General features: G+C 37.9%; 1 protein-coding gene across 3 annotated transcripts in view; it reads right to left on the minus strand.

Moving 5' to 3' along the window:
* Positions 1 to 4710: 4710 nt before the first annotated feature.
* SLC13A1 (solute carrier family 13 member 1) overlaps positions 4711 to 16934 on the minus strand; it is a 28204-nt gene continuing 15980 nt past the window's right edge. The window contains exons 11-15 of one of the 3 annotated variants that reach the window (XM_083859281.1): positions 14513 to 14616; positions 13518 to 13627; positions 12700 to 12861; positions 10312 to 10449; positions 4711 to 5159 (exon numbers count right to left, since the gene is read on the minus strand). In XM_083859281.1, the coding sequence (XP_083715407.1) occupies positions 5127 to 5159; positions 10312 to 10449; positions 12700 to 12861; positions 13518 to 13627; positions 14513 to 14616 (547 nt within the window). In that variant the 3' untranslated portion in view covers positions 4711 to 5126. Of the gene's footprint in view, positions 5160 to 5616; positions 10213 to 10311; positions 10450 to 12699; positions 12862 to 13517; positions 13628 to 14512; positions 14617 to 16934 lie in introns of those variants that run through there. The other 2 variants (XM_083859279.1, XM_083859280.1) reach the window with 2 other exon arrangements.

The following is a 16934-nucleotide window of genomic DNA, read 5'->3' on the forward strand; positions in this document are numbered from 1 at the left end:
ATTGTCAAGCTCACTTGGATACACAAACTGCTATTTTAGCAATCAAATTACCATTTAAAAATATTTAGAGGATAATAACTTGGTAAGAAACAGCCAACACTAGTTTTTCAAAGGCCAGTCATGCCAGAAAAAACAATACCTTCTCTGACTACACAGCAAGACTGGTCTAGTAGGTGAAGAAGCAACAAAAATAATGTATCTTAGGTTTAGTAAGGCTTTTGTTTCACTGCATTCTCCTAAGTAATTTAGAGTGATATGACCTACAAGAAAATTATATAGTGTGGATATAACACATATATAGTGTGTTCAAAATCTGTGCTTAAAAAAAAATAGTCATTTGCCAAAAACAGTGGAGGCATGTATCTAGTAGGTTATCTTGGAGAAAGTTGTGGTTCTGGGTCCTGTAGCAGTAGTTTAATCAGTGATTTAGATAACATGTAAGGGAATGATATAATAAAACATTTCAGGTAACAGAAATATTTTGTGAGTTGTGGACTCTTTGGAGACAGATTGAGAATCCAAAACTATTGCTAAATTGGGTAAATATTCTGAAATATGATCAAGCCCCCAACCAACCTGATCTTGACCATTTCCAGGGATGAGACATCCCCAGTTTATCTGAGCAACCAGTTCCAGTGCCTCACTGCCCTATTCTTAAGACTTTCTTCCTTAAATCCAATTTAAATCTCCCGCCCTTTAGTTGAAATCATTGCACTTTTTCAGCAAGGTTGCTCCAAACCCATTCATTCCCCAGCTTCTACTGACAGTGTGGTTTGCTCCAATCCAGATGCAGCACCTTGCTCTTGGTCTTGTTGAAACTGGTGAGGATAAAGATTTTGTGAAAGTTCCTCATGAAGCATTCCAATGAAATTACCTTCATGAAGTTAAGGACTTCTTACATGGACAGCAGTAGGATTGAAAAAGTCCAGGGTCTGTAGTGGTTCACAAACAGAGAAAGATGCTTCTCCAAAAGAAATTAAAAAATTACATAACCTGCACATTGGGATGTAGAAAAGGAGTGTGGGTTACCAAACTCAGAGCTGATGGGGCTTTATCTAGATTTATCAGGAATCCCTGACTATGTATGATTGAACCCTAAGAAGTCTCCACCTCTATGGCACCAAAGCTCAGAAGGGAGGTGGCTATACTACAAACTGTCCAGAAAAGCACTAACAAATGAACACAAGTTTAAAAAATAATAGCTATAAAATTGTCAAGTGATTTAGAAATTGAAAACTGTCTAATGATGAAGAACCCACTAGGCAGACATCCCATTGAAAAATTTCTATCTATCAGATAAATAATTACACTTCACTTAAAACATACAAGAATTTCCCCATACCTTATTTTGTCAATATTTCTGGGCATCTGGGAACTCAGGGTACTGAACTTCACAGAGGAAACGCTGCTTCTATATACAGATAGTTACATGAGCAGTACCACTTATCAGACTCCTGTGCTGGGTAAAGTATAAGTTGTCTCTGTGCTCATCTACCCATGACTGCCCACTGGCATCATGTTAAGGAACTTATATAAACGTCTTAGTTGTTTCTGTCTAGAGAGCTGAAGTCTGAGTAAGAGACAGAATGGCACTCAAAGTGTTAAACACAAACACAAAATAAACCTTTACAGGAAGTATTGATCAGTTGGTCACCATGTCCTCTGGTTCCAGCTGAGACACAGTTAATTTATGCTAGAAAAATTTAAATTATTTGTCACAGATTGGAATCTGTATTATAATACTTTCTGTGCTACCAGAGACTTCTTTCTTGAAACTCAAGTAGATGAACTTGGCATTCATCTGAACGGAGTTCTCTTTTCTCAGTAGTTTTTTGTTGTTTTTTTCCAGCCAGAGTAATGCCTCCTGACGTTAATAGCAACATTATCACCTGAAAATGTTAATATGTTAACCAAATTCAACGTCTTTAATTATTTTGCCACGCTTTTTGCATTTACAGGTATTGTTAATACAAGTTCCTTACTGTCTTGGCTATAATCAAATTTACAAAGACTATTTATTGTAGTAATAAGTACCTACAAAAACATTTTGCTATTGCTATGCTTGGAGGTATTAGTAGACACATAAAAATATGGAAAAATGCCCAAACCGGTTCCACATTCCAACTGATATTTAGTTACTTTCACAATTAAGATAGAAGCCAATATAATGCTGGCAATGTATTGCTTAGTCCTGCTGAGAGTCATCATTTTATCCTAGGGGAGCACATATCTTGGGAAACAGTACTATTTAATTTGCAACCATAATCAAGTGATGTGATATTATTTATGTATGAATTTTATTTACAAATGGATTTCAGCAGGATGTGGCTTACAATCCTGGGCAATCACACTCCAAGTGCTTGCAGCTATTCTTAAAAGTAAAATGTGTGGGATTTTCTATAGCTCTTATCCACTGCTAAATAGCTCAAACCTTCCATTAATGTTGTCTGTCACCAGTCTCTAAAAATGTTTTTAATTTTCATTTGCTTTGCTAACCTAAAAGAACGCTCACAGTTTTGCTAGAGCCCTACACAATACAGTAGGTAGCAGTAATTACTACTATTTTCTTTTAGTATTGTTTGCTTTTCTGCTAACACTATTTACTTTTCAGGAAGAGAGCTCAATGGCTTCAAGTCAGAGATAGCTTGATGTTTCCCAGATGTGGACAAGGAAGACCCAAGTTTTTGCTGAGGGGATGTGCATTCTACAAGTGGTTGTAGAAACTGAACCAAGTTGAGGATTCCTCCTCAGACTGTAAGCTTTTTGTATAGGTATCCACTGTCAGAAGACAACCTTGACAGTAACCACAGGAGCCATGCTCCCAGGTGACAGTGCAAGGTAAAATCCATGGGAAGAGGTTGGGTTAGGGTCCAACTAACGTTTAGCTGTCTTCGGTTGTGACACAGTTTGAGGGAGCATTATAGACACGAGACCTGTTTGGCTGGACCAAGTTCAGTTGTCTACTACTGTAATTTTCCACCTTCGAAGGGGAATCAGAGCAGATGGAAGTTTCCAGCTTGGATTAGCTAGGAGGAGATTCAGATTTCCTGTGATTTAGTCCAATCACAGCTGTGTAGCAGAAGCAAAAAACTCCTAAGCTCCTGGCAGCTTCAGACAATAACCTTCATTGACCTTGTCAACCTCATGTATAATACATCCTATTTCCTCTTTGTGGTCTGTAAAATCATATTTTAAGTTCAATACAACTTCAGAGTAAGGAGGTAAGTGGCTGCAAGAGGGCACTAGAAGTTCAGCTGTAGTTATAAGGCTTTAGTCATATTTCCCTATTATGTGAAGAGGATTCCACACCTAGGAATTTCAAGAATTGTGTTGAAAAATGTCACCCATGAGCTACTACCTAAGCCATGTGTTCAATAATTGCTACACTGAAAATATGCAGTGTAACTAAGAAAGGGTTAAAGGCTTATCAAAATTGAAGAATTGTTCTTAATGGGTGCAAAACTCCATCTGCTGTCACAGTGAGGACAGGAAAAATTATAGTACTATCTATGCCATCTATTTCCTTCTCCTCTGAAGCATTATAATAACATATAAAGGAAGAACTAGCCACTACACGTTTTTCTATATTATGCAAACTGAACTTTTCAAATCCATGAAGCATGTCAGAAGTTGTCAGTCTTGTACATGGATCATTACCAGTTTCGAAAGGTGAGACTCAGAACTGCAGATTGTAGGTTAGCTTTTCTCTCTCTCTCCCTCTCTCTTCCTTCCTCTTCTTTCTTGTTCCCTTGCTCTTCTCATTTATTTTCTTTTCTTCTTTTCTTCCTTTCTTCCTTTTATTTCTATGCCATAAGAGACAGAGCTTTTCAAGATAACTTAAGGGGGAAATTGTTCAGAGAAATCATCTAGGAGAGCAGATAATGCTTTTTCCATTTGTTATGTATTTAAGAAAGTGCTACAAAATACAAAAGACTTTAACATTGTTTACTTCTGCTGAGCCAAGAAGTAAAAACTATCAAATACTTATGGCTTAGTTATTCCACACTTGCCCTATGATGCTAATGATTTTTAGCTTTAGTATGCTTGCTTTGTTATCTATGCTCATGATAAGCACAGGTGAAGATGGACATAATACGGCATAAATTACAACATTTAGGATTGAGAAAACCTTACCTCAGTGATGCTCTGTGTACCATAAATGTCTTGCCTCTTAGCCTGTTAAATTATATTGTTTTAAATCCCACTTATAATAAAAAGACTTTCATTTTTAAAGTAAACACTTGGCCTGAAAAACCAGCTGTCTTTATTTTAGCATAGGCTTTGAAATTTTTTTTTCATGAATTCTTACCTAAAGAGCTATATTGAAACAAAAATCTGTGAATCTGCCTGCCTGTTTAGTCCTGGAAATATTAAATTACTATTAGGTTTTTCAAATTGATTCCTAATTTAGGCATCTACGAATGTCACTGTGCCTGTATCTCTCTGTGGGGTATGAGACCATAATCCAGCTACAGCAAAACATTCTTATCCTCATCTTCCCAGGGTGAAAGTCTCTCCCTGTGCCTTGGAGGGGGTACCAGTGTGAGACAGCACAGGTGTGACTGTGGTCCCAGCTGCCAGACCAGAGCTATCCCTTATAGCTCATTGCCTGGGCTATTTACTGTTTCTGGGCCTCAGGAATTTTTCTCTGTTGGCTCTAAGGTCTGTCAGAAGAAGGCTTATCCTAGTAACACTGGTCTCTCTTGAGATGTAAACCTGTGGGTTCAAATTAGTCAGCATTTGAGGAAGGCTCACAAAAAGTTTTCATGTTTCCTGTGTTGTTAGAGGATGTTGGAGGATGAAAATGGAAATCTCTATGGGAAGGAAGCAAGATGCACAAAAATGCCCTGCAGCATTCTTGGATTGAAGCCTGAGGATAAGAGTTTCAGGAGCATGCTTTTAACTAGAATTTTATTTTGGATGGTTTTGGGTGTATCAGGTTGCTGGCTCTTTAGATTTCTCGGGGTACCTTTTATCCTACATCTTGTACAGATATTTTGCAAACTTAGGTCAGCAATCAGAAATTTTTACCCAGGTTTCCACATTTGCCACAACTGAAGATGGCAGAATCTGATGCCCTCCACTGAAAGCCAACCAAATGAAATGCTTGGAAGTGACTCTTCCAGCTATCCTTGTGGATCTGGCTCCAGCATCTTGACCTAAAATGGTTATTCCTGAATCAGAAACCACATACTAAAGAGGTATTTTGCATAGGTGAATGCCTTGCTTTCTCATTTTCTAATTTCTGATTAATCCCAAAAGAGTTTGAGTCTGTGATAGATTTATTTTGTGTTTGTAGAGGAACATGGCAGAGAGCAGATTTCTTTATTACAACTGCTTTTCAAAGCTAAAAGATCTTTCTCCTTTTAAAATTATTTTAGAAGTGGACTGTTTCAATATCCAGCAAACTTAAATTATTCTCAGCAGGTATTTCTCTGCCATGTATATCAAATGTTGAGCTCTAACAATAAAAAAGGTTTAAGAAATCTCAGGCACTTCTATTGACAAATAACTTTTCTTTGCAGATCCTAACTTTAGCACTTGTTAGTTTATCACTAATATATGTTGGACTGTACAGGATTCAGAACATGTTTATTTTAAAAATAGTAGATTTGTATTGTAAAGGAAAGTTCTGCAGAAATTTAACATTGTGAAGGTAAAATAACATACATAGGCTTCCAAACACAAAAGGCAAAAGTGTTAGGGAATAACACTGACAACCATTCAGTTCAAGTGATTGTTAAAATCATAAACCATCAAATGGAGTTTGCAGAGACAAAGAAGGAAGCTAATAACAGAAATTATCATCTCTGACTAATAGCTGCAAAGTGATCTGATGTATATGCAGGGCTGACCACTGTGGGATGTCCTCAGGTGCCCTGGGAGAGCAGGGTGTCACCATCAGAGAAAGTGGTGTCCTGCTGTGGGCTGCCAAGGGCAGGGCAGGAGAGAGGGCAGGACAAGACTTCTGGACATCTAAGGAGTCACTGGAAACCTTTCAGTCCCACCAGCAGCTGCACATAACATGTAAGAGTATTTTTGTCATTCTTATTCGCATGTAAGGTGGTTTTGTATTACAACTAAACAAAGAGTTGCCAGGTCCAGGATTTTCTTTTGCTACACTCTTTCTGAGCTACTGTGCTGCACTATTCTTCAGTGAGCCCTTGAGCTATAGGCTTGTTGATTTTAAACAAGCTAGAGGCTCGCAGTAAACAAACACAGTAATTTAATTTTAAAAGTACATAAGGGGATTTATGCTGCAAGATTGATCTGATTGCCTGGTTGTAAAATACAGAAGTCGAGAAGGTTTTTCCAGGGTACACATGGTTTATGGTTTCTGGTAATCTAAATGCACATCTTTCAAAATAAAGTGAAAATACACTAAATATAGCATAGCCATAGAAAAGGAGAACAAAGACCTGACACATACAAAGTATATATGTATATGCAAAAGTTTCTTTTTAATTCATCAGGAATGGGATCAATAATAAATAGTAAGTCACAAATATTACTTATGTACTATTACAGTAAAATAATTAGACTTATCTGATTCAAAGAAAAAAACCCACCTTTTATATGGAAATTATGAACAAAGCAATTTACAAATAGTTAATGTTATCATATATTAATCAACTTTTAAAATAATTATAGCTGCATTTCCACCATTTGTCCTAATACAAATTCTGGTCGAAGCAAGGAACATAATAACAACATGTGAAGAATATGTTTCTGCTGGTGATCAGCATAGTGATATGTGCCTGCAGTCCGAGCTAAATCCACTCCTTGGGTACCCAGAACTCCACACTGAAATTCTTTTTCCTTCACTTCAGTGCTCTCAGGTGGGGAATATAATATCAATATTAATCCCTGCACTGCAGGGTCGTTAACTTTTACTTAAAACATTCTTAAAAGTTTTAAAAATAAGTTAGTAACAATAACAAATAATCTCAAACATTGTGTCTGACCCATTCCTTAAACTTCTGGAAAAACAAGTTAAAAATCCTGCTGAGACCCTACTTTCCCAGTACTACCAACTTGATTGTTCATAACTGCCTTACTTGCAGGATATGGTCTCCAAAAAACATCATGCTTAATCATTTACTTTTGTCACTAATTTAGTGCATTATGACACAATTAAGATGCTGGTTGCTGAAAGACAGTTTGTATATAATTCTGTATTTCATTTCAACAAATTTTAAAAACATGAGGTCCAAGAGATGACCAACTTTACAAATCTCTCCCCTGTCTCTTTGTGCATTATCCACTGAGAACACCAATTTTAATGAAAATAGTTTTTAAAAATGCATCCTTCATTAAACAATTTTACACTTTTTTTCTTGTTCACTAAGATACTTAATCATAATTTCTGCCCTGAAAAACTAGTTTAGGGAATTCTATCGTCTGAATTACTTGAGGGTTCTGACATGACAAGCCTTTTTATCATACTGATTCTATGAATAAGCCAGAAAATAGAGAAAATGAACAGCTGAAAATCAGCCAGTGCAAACAGCTTCAACTTTACTGAAAACTGTATCACTTTTTATGGTCAACAGCTTCTCAAGAGTTCTCTTAACTGGTGCAAAATGGTTATTTTCTTCCAAGAAGATATGAAACTTAGAGAGAATGCTGGTGTCAAAGCCTGATTTAATGGAGAAGGGCATTCATTGCACCCTGAAGACCTCATTGTCATATTCAAGGATAAGGTTATAACAGCCAATTCTGTTTTGGGAAAATTAATAAAATTTGGGTGCAGCTCAGAAAGAGTTAACAGATTTCCTTTGCGTAAACAACAGTTGCCACATGATTGTAAGGCTTTGCAGAGCAGACCTGTGGAGATTAAAAATATCATCTCCAGTGGGAATGGTGAACATAAGGCCACAAAGAGGATTGTCTTCCCTTCTTCATGGTTCATGAAAAAGTAAAAAACCAGTTTTACAAACAGAAAGAATCTATCCAAAATAAAAGGGAGAATAATGAGACTGTTAACCTAAAATTAATGTTTGCTCATTTGTTTAAAGATAAAATACTTCACCACAAGGACAGTAAAGCACTGGAGAACATGTCAGGGAAATTGTGCATGTTGGGTTTCATGTTGGAGAGTTTCAAGATGACTAGACAAATCCCTAAGCAACCTGGTCCGAATAGAATAATAACTTTGCTTTGAGCAAGACTGGATGTTTCTGATATCCCTTCCACTTGAAATACTGTGATTCATTGTTTCCACTGCCATTGAATAATCGGGAAATTATTGAGAAAATTGGGAGGTGATACCTTAAAGTAAGTAAGAGTACTCCTTTCTGGTCTTCCCCTGTATTCCTGCAGGACCAAAAGCCTGAAAAAGCCATGAGCTCCTGCACTGCATATGCTTCTGGCAAAATACTTTATGATATAATCCAGGACTTGTATCTTGGATTAGTTCTTGTATCAGCATTTCCCTCTGGACCTGACTTCATTTAGCCAAGTAATGATTATCTGTAATCATAATCATTACTGCAGGGGATCAATAAACATTATTTGTATAGTGCCTAGCTATAGCCACTAGCAGGGGTGTGTAGCTCCTGATTGCCCCAGTGATGGTCATAGCCCTATTTTACCACTGTATAAAAAACCTGCAATAGCAGCCTCAACCAGGCTTAAAAGCATAGTGTTATGCACCAAGACTTACTTTAATACTTACACTTAATGAATGAACCTTTCATTAAGAAAAAGTGCTTCTTTAATGATTCACTGCCACTGAATGTGCAACTAAAAGCTAAAGGAAACAAACTATGTACCCAACATTATACACTACATTCTGGCATTATGGAAGTCATGACTCTAAATATGCACTACCAAAAATAAATCTAAACCGTTAATCAAAAACCAAAAGCATTTTTTGATTGTTGTTTTTAAGAAAAATGGACACTACCTTTAAAAGACAGATTGATGTTTACTACTATCATATGGATGTCCCAAGGCATGATCCAATCTAAATACATGCAGCTTTCATTCAGACTACTATTACATGCTCTTTTCAAATTATTGTGGATCTTTACTACAGGCAAAGCTATAGTCTCCACAGTGGAAAATGTGTCACAACCAAATAAAATATCATTATTTGAAGATATCTTTGAACTCCAACTTGCATTCTGACCACATTGCACTGATTTGTGTTTAGAACATTACAATATTAACATGGTCTAGTAACCCTTAACTGCCACCTGTCCTGCAGATATCATGAGCTTCCTGGTGAAGATACACTTGACTAACAGATTGACTCTTACATATCCAGCCCTATCGTATGGTTTCATTCCTCAAGGGGATATATCTACTTTTGTCAGAGAGCTGTGATGATAATTTAGTCTCCATTTGTACAGATCAACTCCCATCTATCAACATATGTATATCCAGAGAAATACATACATACATATATATATATATATAAATATATATATATTTTACAAAGCAATAACATATTTTAATGAGGTCCCGGGAGGACATAGGCTAAACATATGCTTAAGTATGCATTTTCCTTCCAGGCTACAAGGTACTTAATAGGTAAAGTGCTGTGTAAGTGGTCATGATGATCTTCTCCATTCTTTGTGCATATTTGACTGGTGGTCTGTAAGCTATGGGTTCAAGACAGTCCCCTCCATGATCCTTTGTTTGTGATCAACACTGTTTCGAACAGAGTTTGAATCTAGAAAATAGAAAACCTACATGCTCTCTGACAACCTCCAAATAATAATAAGGATTTGTATTTGAAATAATAAAATCTAAATTTTGTTATTCTGCTACCCTGAGAATGGCAGCAAATTGCCAGTGATAATGGCTATTCACATTTATTTTTTTCCTTCATAACATGAAGATATAAAAATTCAGACTAGCTGAACTTGATTAGAAACCTGATCTAACTATGATCTTTAGAAAGTCTAGCACTCTTCCTGATTAGACTCTCAGACTGGATCATCCATCTCTGGGACTGTGAAATACAGCATTTATAGTAATGTAGATCCTTATCATTGTGGTGACTGAAAGCATTTTACGTGACTCACCACATGTGAGAAAAAGAAGAAACTTTTTTTTTTTTTACAGTCCAGTGCCATTTGTAGATGGAATGTTGGGTACCCAGCTTGGGTAAGTATAGAGATCAAATATAGGAACTATCCATGTCATAATTCCAAGCATAACTACAGCAACTCCGATGATGTTAATGCCCAAGCCAGCTTTCACCTAAAGAAAGGAAAAAGAAAGCAGAAGCATGCATCAAGACACTGAAGAAAATATTTTAAATGCCAAAAATCCCCTTTAGGAATTTTGCTTAAAACTCACCATGTCCATAATAGTTAAATGACCATATGAAAACACAATGGCATTGGCTGGGTTTGCTACAGGAAGCAGGAATGCAAAGGAAGTACACAGGGTTGCAGGTATCAAAATGAAAAGTGGGTTCACATGAATGGCTTCAGCCTACCAAAAAATAAAAGAGAGTACAGCTGTCAAGGGACTTGCCAAATTAAATACAGAAATACAAGCTTCCTCTATTAACACAAGTGAAATGTGAATGGAACTGCCAGATTAAACAATGAGAAATCACCTTTTTTGGTAAATAATTTTTAAAGAACATTGCACAGGAATGAAAAGCAAAAAAAAAAAAAAAAAAAAAGGCAAAAAAACCCAAAAAACCTGCAAGAAAGATGATAAAGCTGAATTTGTGTATAATACATTATTGATGATCCAGATGAAGGGAATGTGTGTACCCTCAATAAAGTCATGAATAACACTACGTTGGGTGTGAATGTTGGGTGGGAGTATCCAGCAGGAGAGTAGGAAGGCTCTGCAGAGGGATCTGAACAGGCTGGGTGGATAAGGTTCAACAAGACCAAGTGCTAGGTCCTGCCCTAGGGTCACAACAACCCCAGGCAGCACCAAAGGCTGGGGCTGCAAAGATGCCAGGTGGAAAAAGACCTGGCTGTGTTGGTTGACAGGAGCTGAACATGACCCTGCCTGTGCCCAGGTGGCCAAGAAGGCCAAAGACATCCTGGCCTAGATCAGCAATAGTGTGGCCAGCAGGAGCAGAGCAGTGATTGTCCCTCTGTACTCAGCACTGTTGTGGCCACATTTTGAGTGCCTTGTCCAGTTCTGGGCCCCTCTTTACTAGAAAGACATCGAGGTGCTGAAGTGTGTCCAGAGGAGGGCAACAGAGCTGGGAAAGGCTTGGGAGCACAAGTCCTTGTGAAGAGCAGTTGAAGGGGCTGGGGGTGGTCAGTCTGGGGAAAGGCATGGAAAGGGAGACCTTACCACCCTCTACAACTCCCTGAAAGGAGGGTGTTGGGGGTCAGTCTCTTCTCCCAGACAACTAGTGATAGGACAAGAGGAAATGGCCTCAAGCTGCATCAGGGGAGGTTCAGGTTGGACATCAGGAAAAATTTCTTTAGTGAAAGGGTTGATAAACATTAGAATGGACTCCTCACGAAGGTGGTGGAGTCATCATCTCTGGAAGTGTCCAAAAAACAATTGGACAGAGCACTTAGTGTCTTAGTGTCTTGGTTATTTGGCCAAGTGGTTATCAAAGGTTGGACATGATGATCTCACAAATCTTTTCCAACCTAAATGATCCTGTAATTCTGTGAAAAGAGTAGCAACATTTATTTGAAAGAAAAAGGCATTAGTATGTGTCAAAACTGGCCAAGAGGAAAAGCTACAGACTAGAAGACAATCAGGAAGTTTTGAAAAAGAAAGAATTGGCTATTTTGATAAAGATGAGAAGAAAGATCTGAACTGATCTAAGGACAGAAGAAATGTGAGTTACAAACTAATCACATCTATTAGCCCTCTCTTCTCTTTGAGACAACCTGTAGCGTTTCCCATTTTTCTGAAGATGCAGTCCTGAAGAAGCCTGAAGAGAATTGTCCTTTTAAGAGCTTGAAATATTCACAAATAGTAATGATAGCATCAATTTTCACATGTTGAACTGTACTGGAGTTTTCTGAGGTAATTTTCTTCACAGTGGCTTGTATGTTTTGGATTTGTGCTGAATGCAGTGTTGACAATATAGGGATGTTTTACCTCAGGCTGAGCAGTACTTACACAGAGTAAAGGCCTTTTCTATTTTCCTCACTGCCACTCTGATGAAGAGGCTGGGGTGGAACTGGTAGGAGACACAGTCAGGACAGCTGACTCAAACTGACCAAGGGATATTCCATACCATATGGCATCATGCTCAGTATATAAAGCAGGGGGAGTTTGGAGTGGTGGCATTTCTTACCTCAAGTAACTGTTACATGTGATGGGACCCTGCTCTCCTGGAGATGGCTGAACAGCAGACTGCTCAGGGGAAGCAGTGGATTAATTACTTGTTTTGCTTTGCTTACACATGGGGATTTTGCTTTCCCTGTTAAATTGTCTTCATCTGAACCCATGAGTTTTCCAGCTTTTCCCCTTCTAATTCTGTCCAGGACTGTATGGTAGTGAGTGAACCTGTGGCTTGGTTGCTGTCTGGGTTTAAATCATGAAATGAAATTTTATCTAATTTTAGTAATTTTTCAGCATCTCTTGTTAGAAACACCCAAAACAACCAAGTATCCAATGCACAATATAGGACAGCAAAAAAACCTGCATGAAGTATTTTATTGAGACTTTTTAAAACTGCTTCTTCAAGCAGCTACATTATTACATGGATGATAGATTCTGATTAAAAAATAAGCTTGTTATACTCACCAAAGGAGATAGTATGGGCAGAAAGATCGTAATGGTAGCTGGATTGCTGGCTACTTCTGTTACTGAAGTGACAATAAGGCAGGATATCAGGATAATCAGCCACAAGGGTAATGATCCTAGAGGAGTCAATTTACTTGCTACCCACTCAGAAAGTTTTGAAACCTGCATAAGAACATGAGAACATGATTATGTTTAGCAAGTCACTGAAAGGAAAATTTAAAAAATGGTATAAAGCAGGACTTTACTCATCTGCTTATTGTGAAGTATTTAGGTAAAAGAGAAAAAACTGAAATATTTTCCATAATTCTACCACATGTTTTTAAGACCATTTTTCTAATTTGATGGTGCCTTATAGGAGCCCATTAAAGCTATATTCCATTTGTTTATATTGCATTTCTGAGATGGTTAGAGGAGTCCTAATCAGACCACGGTAATATAAGTATATTAGGCTTCATAACCAGAGTCTAGGCCCAAAGCTGCTTGATTTACTGGAGTAGCCATGGGGCTCCACATGGGAAATATCTCAGTGCTATTAAGGCTTTGGAAACAGTGTGTCTTCACAACTCCTGCTCCATCAGATTTAAATTAAATAAGAAATAGTAGTCATCACTGACTGTCTTCCTAGTCTTGGAAGACATAAGAAACTTCTTTTTCTGTAAACCTGCTTTCTGAACATCTTGAATATTCGTCACATTTATCCTCTTCAATATTGCTACAGAATGACTTGCTAAAGCAAGAGAATAACTGTGAATTCACTTCATGTCTGAATTGCTACTGATGCACATTATTTGTTCAGTATCTTCTATAAATTGCATTACCTCGCAGCCGTCTGCCAGTGCAAACCCGCCACCAACAAGAATAGCTATTTCCCAGGGCATGCATGACTGAAATTCCTTCCAAGTAATCAGTGGAGTGTAACCAAAAACAGCTAGAGAAAAAAAAATAAAATAAAAATATATGGCCCCCCAACAAACATTTAAAAACATATTGACAAGCTCTTGAAATAATCTCCCTGAGGAAGTACTTGGGACTAATTCAAGACAAAACCTCATCGTTGAGACATGAACCAAGTCTCTGACAGAAACAACCTGCACTTCCTGGGACAGATCTTTAACTGGGGAAAATTGTCACCACTTGAAGACATTAGAGCTGTGATGATTTCCACTAGTGGAGCACTGGCCCCTTTCCCTTCCTTCCCTATTTGGAAGACAGCTGTAGGATATCAGTGAGTTTAATTTACTCAGCAAAACTGTGCTATTCAGACAGATTTCTGAGCAAATGCTGTTTCACTTAGACTCCTTTAGGTTCTGACCTTGCATCCTCTGTGAACCCCTTGATCCCATTGTTTTCAATAGCACAACTGAATGCATAAAGAGGACAAGCCAGAAGTGTACTTTAAACAAAAATTCCATTTTGAAGAGGAAAAATTATATGATAATGAATTAATGTAAAGTTTTGAGTTTTATAGGATACCCTAATCAAGCAGTAACATTTTCAAAACATAATCTTTGCCCTGCCCCATGCAGCCCCATTTCAAAGCCCATTGCAGCCAATGGTAAGGTGGTTTCCATTGGTGTCCATGGACTGCAGATAGCAGCTTCCTGCACAGCACTAACTCCTGGTGCTCAAATTGTGTAATTGCTGGCACTGACTTCCGGGCCAGGGATGTTTTACACCCCAGTACTTTATATCCTCTATTAAGACTTCAGCATTACTATTTAACAACATTCCTCTAACCAGTGTAGTAAGTTACATTTACAGTAGCATCTTCGATACTTTACTGTAGTAAAATTGTCATCAAAATATACTCAACTGTTTTCTCCATTCGATGTCCTAGACAATGTTTTTGCTGGAATAATGAAGAACAGGAGGCCTATCACTAAGGCAGCTGTTGAATCCGTAATATAGCTTTTATACCTAAGGAGAAGTTAACAAGAAAAAAACCACTTAAATATATATGGTCAGGAAAAGGAGGAGAGGAAAGAGGAAGAGGATCGAGTAGCAGAAAAGTCCAGTCTGCTGTGGACTGAACATAGCCCTCTATTCCTTATCCCTTGCACCACTAAATGTGGTGGAAAGAGGTAGAGGAATAAGGAATGAAGGAGTTAGGTTGAGTCTGGAGAAAATAGGATGGGGAGAAACTGTTTTAGTTTTTGTCTTTGTTTCTCGCCATCCAACTCTATTTTTAATTTGCAGTTAAATTAATTTTTCCCATATCAAGTCTGTCCATAATGGTACTGATAAGCAATAAGTTATCCCTGTATTTATCCTGACCCACAAGCTTTTTGACCTTATTTTCTCCCCTGTCCTGTTGAGGAGAAGCAGTGAGAAAGTGTCTGGGTGGGCACCTGGGAGACAAACAAGGTCATCTCCTCACATCTATAGAAATTTTTGGTGCAGGCCCTATAAATTAATAAATAAACATCTTAAGTAAGCATATGTTATTTTACCATACAGAAATAAGCTGATGAGGGGAATATTCAGGAGTAGCTGATGCTTAAATAACTAGTTTTCACAGTTTAATGATAAATTTAATAATTTTAATATGCTCTGCAATAGAATCAGTTTAAGAGACCTTAAAGAGCGGAGTGCATACTCACAAAGAGCAATGCTTTTGTAGCTGAGGAAAGGCAGCAGAGCTTTATTATCATCTTCTTATGTCTGTTATTACTAGGGTCACAGTCACAAGGGTCATGTTTGTTTTGGTCATTTCCAGTGCCTAAGAACTGTTTGCACTACTGTTTCTTAAACTGCTTCAATATCCTTCTAACTTGTAAAGAGTAGCCCCAAGATCAGGCAAGGTGCAAAGCTGAGCTGTAAGGCCGTTTGAACACATCCAAGCCTGTTACACAATGTTAGCTGGTGACATATCCCATTCTGTCTTATTTCAGTCAAGACTGTCATTAAAATGAATAGGAATTTTACTGAAGAAAGTTATGCAAATGTTTTCTTAACCTTGTTATTTTTTTTCTATTTTCTGTAGGTTCTTCTCTAAGATTTTCTGAACCAATACACCAATATATTTGTTCTGTCAGCCTCAGACCATATGCTTTCTAAATATTCAGCTACAGTAGGTCCAATAATAACTTCCCATCCGATCTTCCCAGCAGCTTAATGTTTTATACTGAACCAGAGCTTTTCACTGACAGGAAAAGAATTTCTCTCAGTTATATGCTACAAATATCTAATCTGATGTATCTCTTTGCCTTGTTAGGTGAAATTCAAACAAAAACCTTAATATGCATAGCTGATTTACATGAAAACCAGCATAATTTTAGCTAACACTAAGTTGCCACAAAATGAAGATGCCATAGAAGTTGAAGTGTTTCTCCTGCTTCCTAGTGTCTGCCTGCAAAGAAAATACATTTTGAAAAAAACATCACTATATTTGTATGGTTTCTTAAGGCAGGAGGTTCTGCCTGTATATCATCTTTAGCCTAGGACCAGATGCACCAGATCTAGAGAGCCAAAATCTCTTCCTCTTGTATCCTATCTTACATTATTTTAAGACTTGCTAGAAGTTTTGAAGGAAAGCATGATCTAGATACAGAAACAATCCATGCTGTCACTTTCCTCTAGGCAGCTCCATTTTCCTATAATGGTTGAGTTTAAAAGAGGCCTCAGGAGGTTGTCTGGTCCAACCCCCTCTGCTTGCGCAGAGTCACTCAGAGCCAGCTGCCCAGGACTATGTTCAGACAGTTTTTTAATATCTCCAAGGATGGAAATTCCAAAACCTCTCCGGGTCATCATCTCAGGTAAAAAACCATTCCCTGGTGTTCAGGAGGGATCCTGTAAGTTTTATTTTCTGCCCATTGTCTCTCATTCTGTCACTGAGCCCCTCTAAGAAGAGCCTGAGTCTTTCCTCTTTGCTCCCTCCCATGTAGCTTTAAACTTTGTCAAGGTGACCCTGCAGCCCCCTTTCTGCAGGGATTGTTCCTCTCCAGGTGCAGGACTTTGCACTTACTCTAGTTGAACTAGGGAGTGCACCTTTTTGCTCACAAACTTAGTACTCTTGATGGAAAATACTATTCCCAAAAAACCTGCTTGGAACACACACAACATCCTACCATCAGTCAAACTGTTATGAGGACACACATGTGATGCCATTCCAAACAGAAGCTCTTCAATCATTATTAAATTTTCAGATAAATGTTTTTTAAGGTCTATTTATCCAAGTGGCAATACAACTGCATATACAACATCTACCTGCTTATAAGACTGCAAATCTGATTGGG

This window comes from Zosterops lateralis, assembly GCF_965231275.1.
Source record: "Zosterops lateralis genome assembly, chromosome: 4".
NCBI classification, from domain to species: Eukaryota; Metazoa; Chordata; class Aves; order Passeriformes; family Zosteropidae; genus Zosterops; species Zosterops lateralis.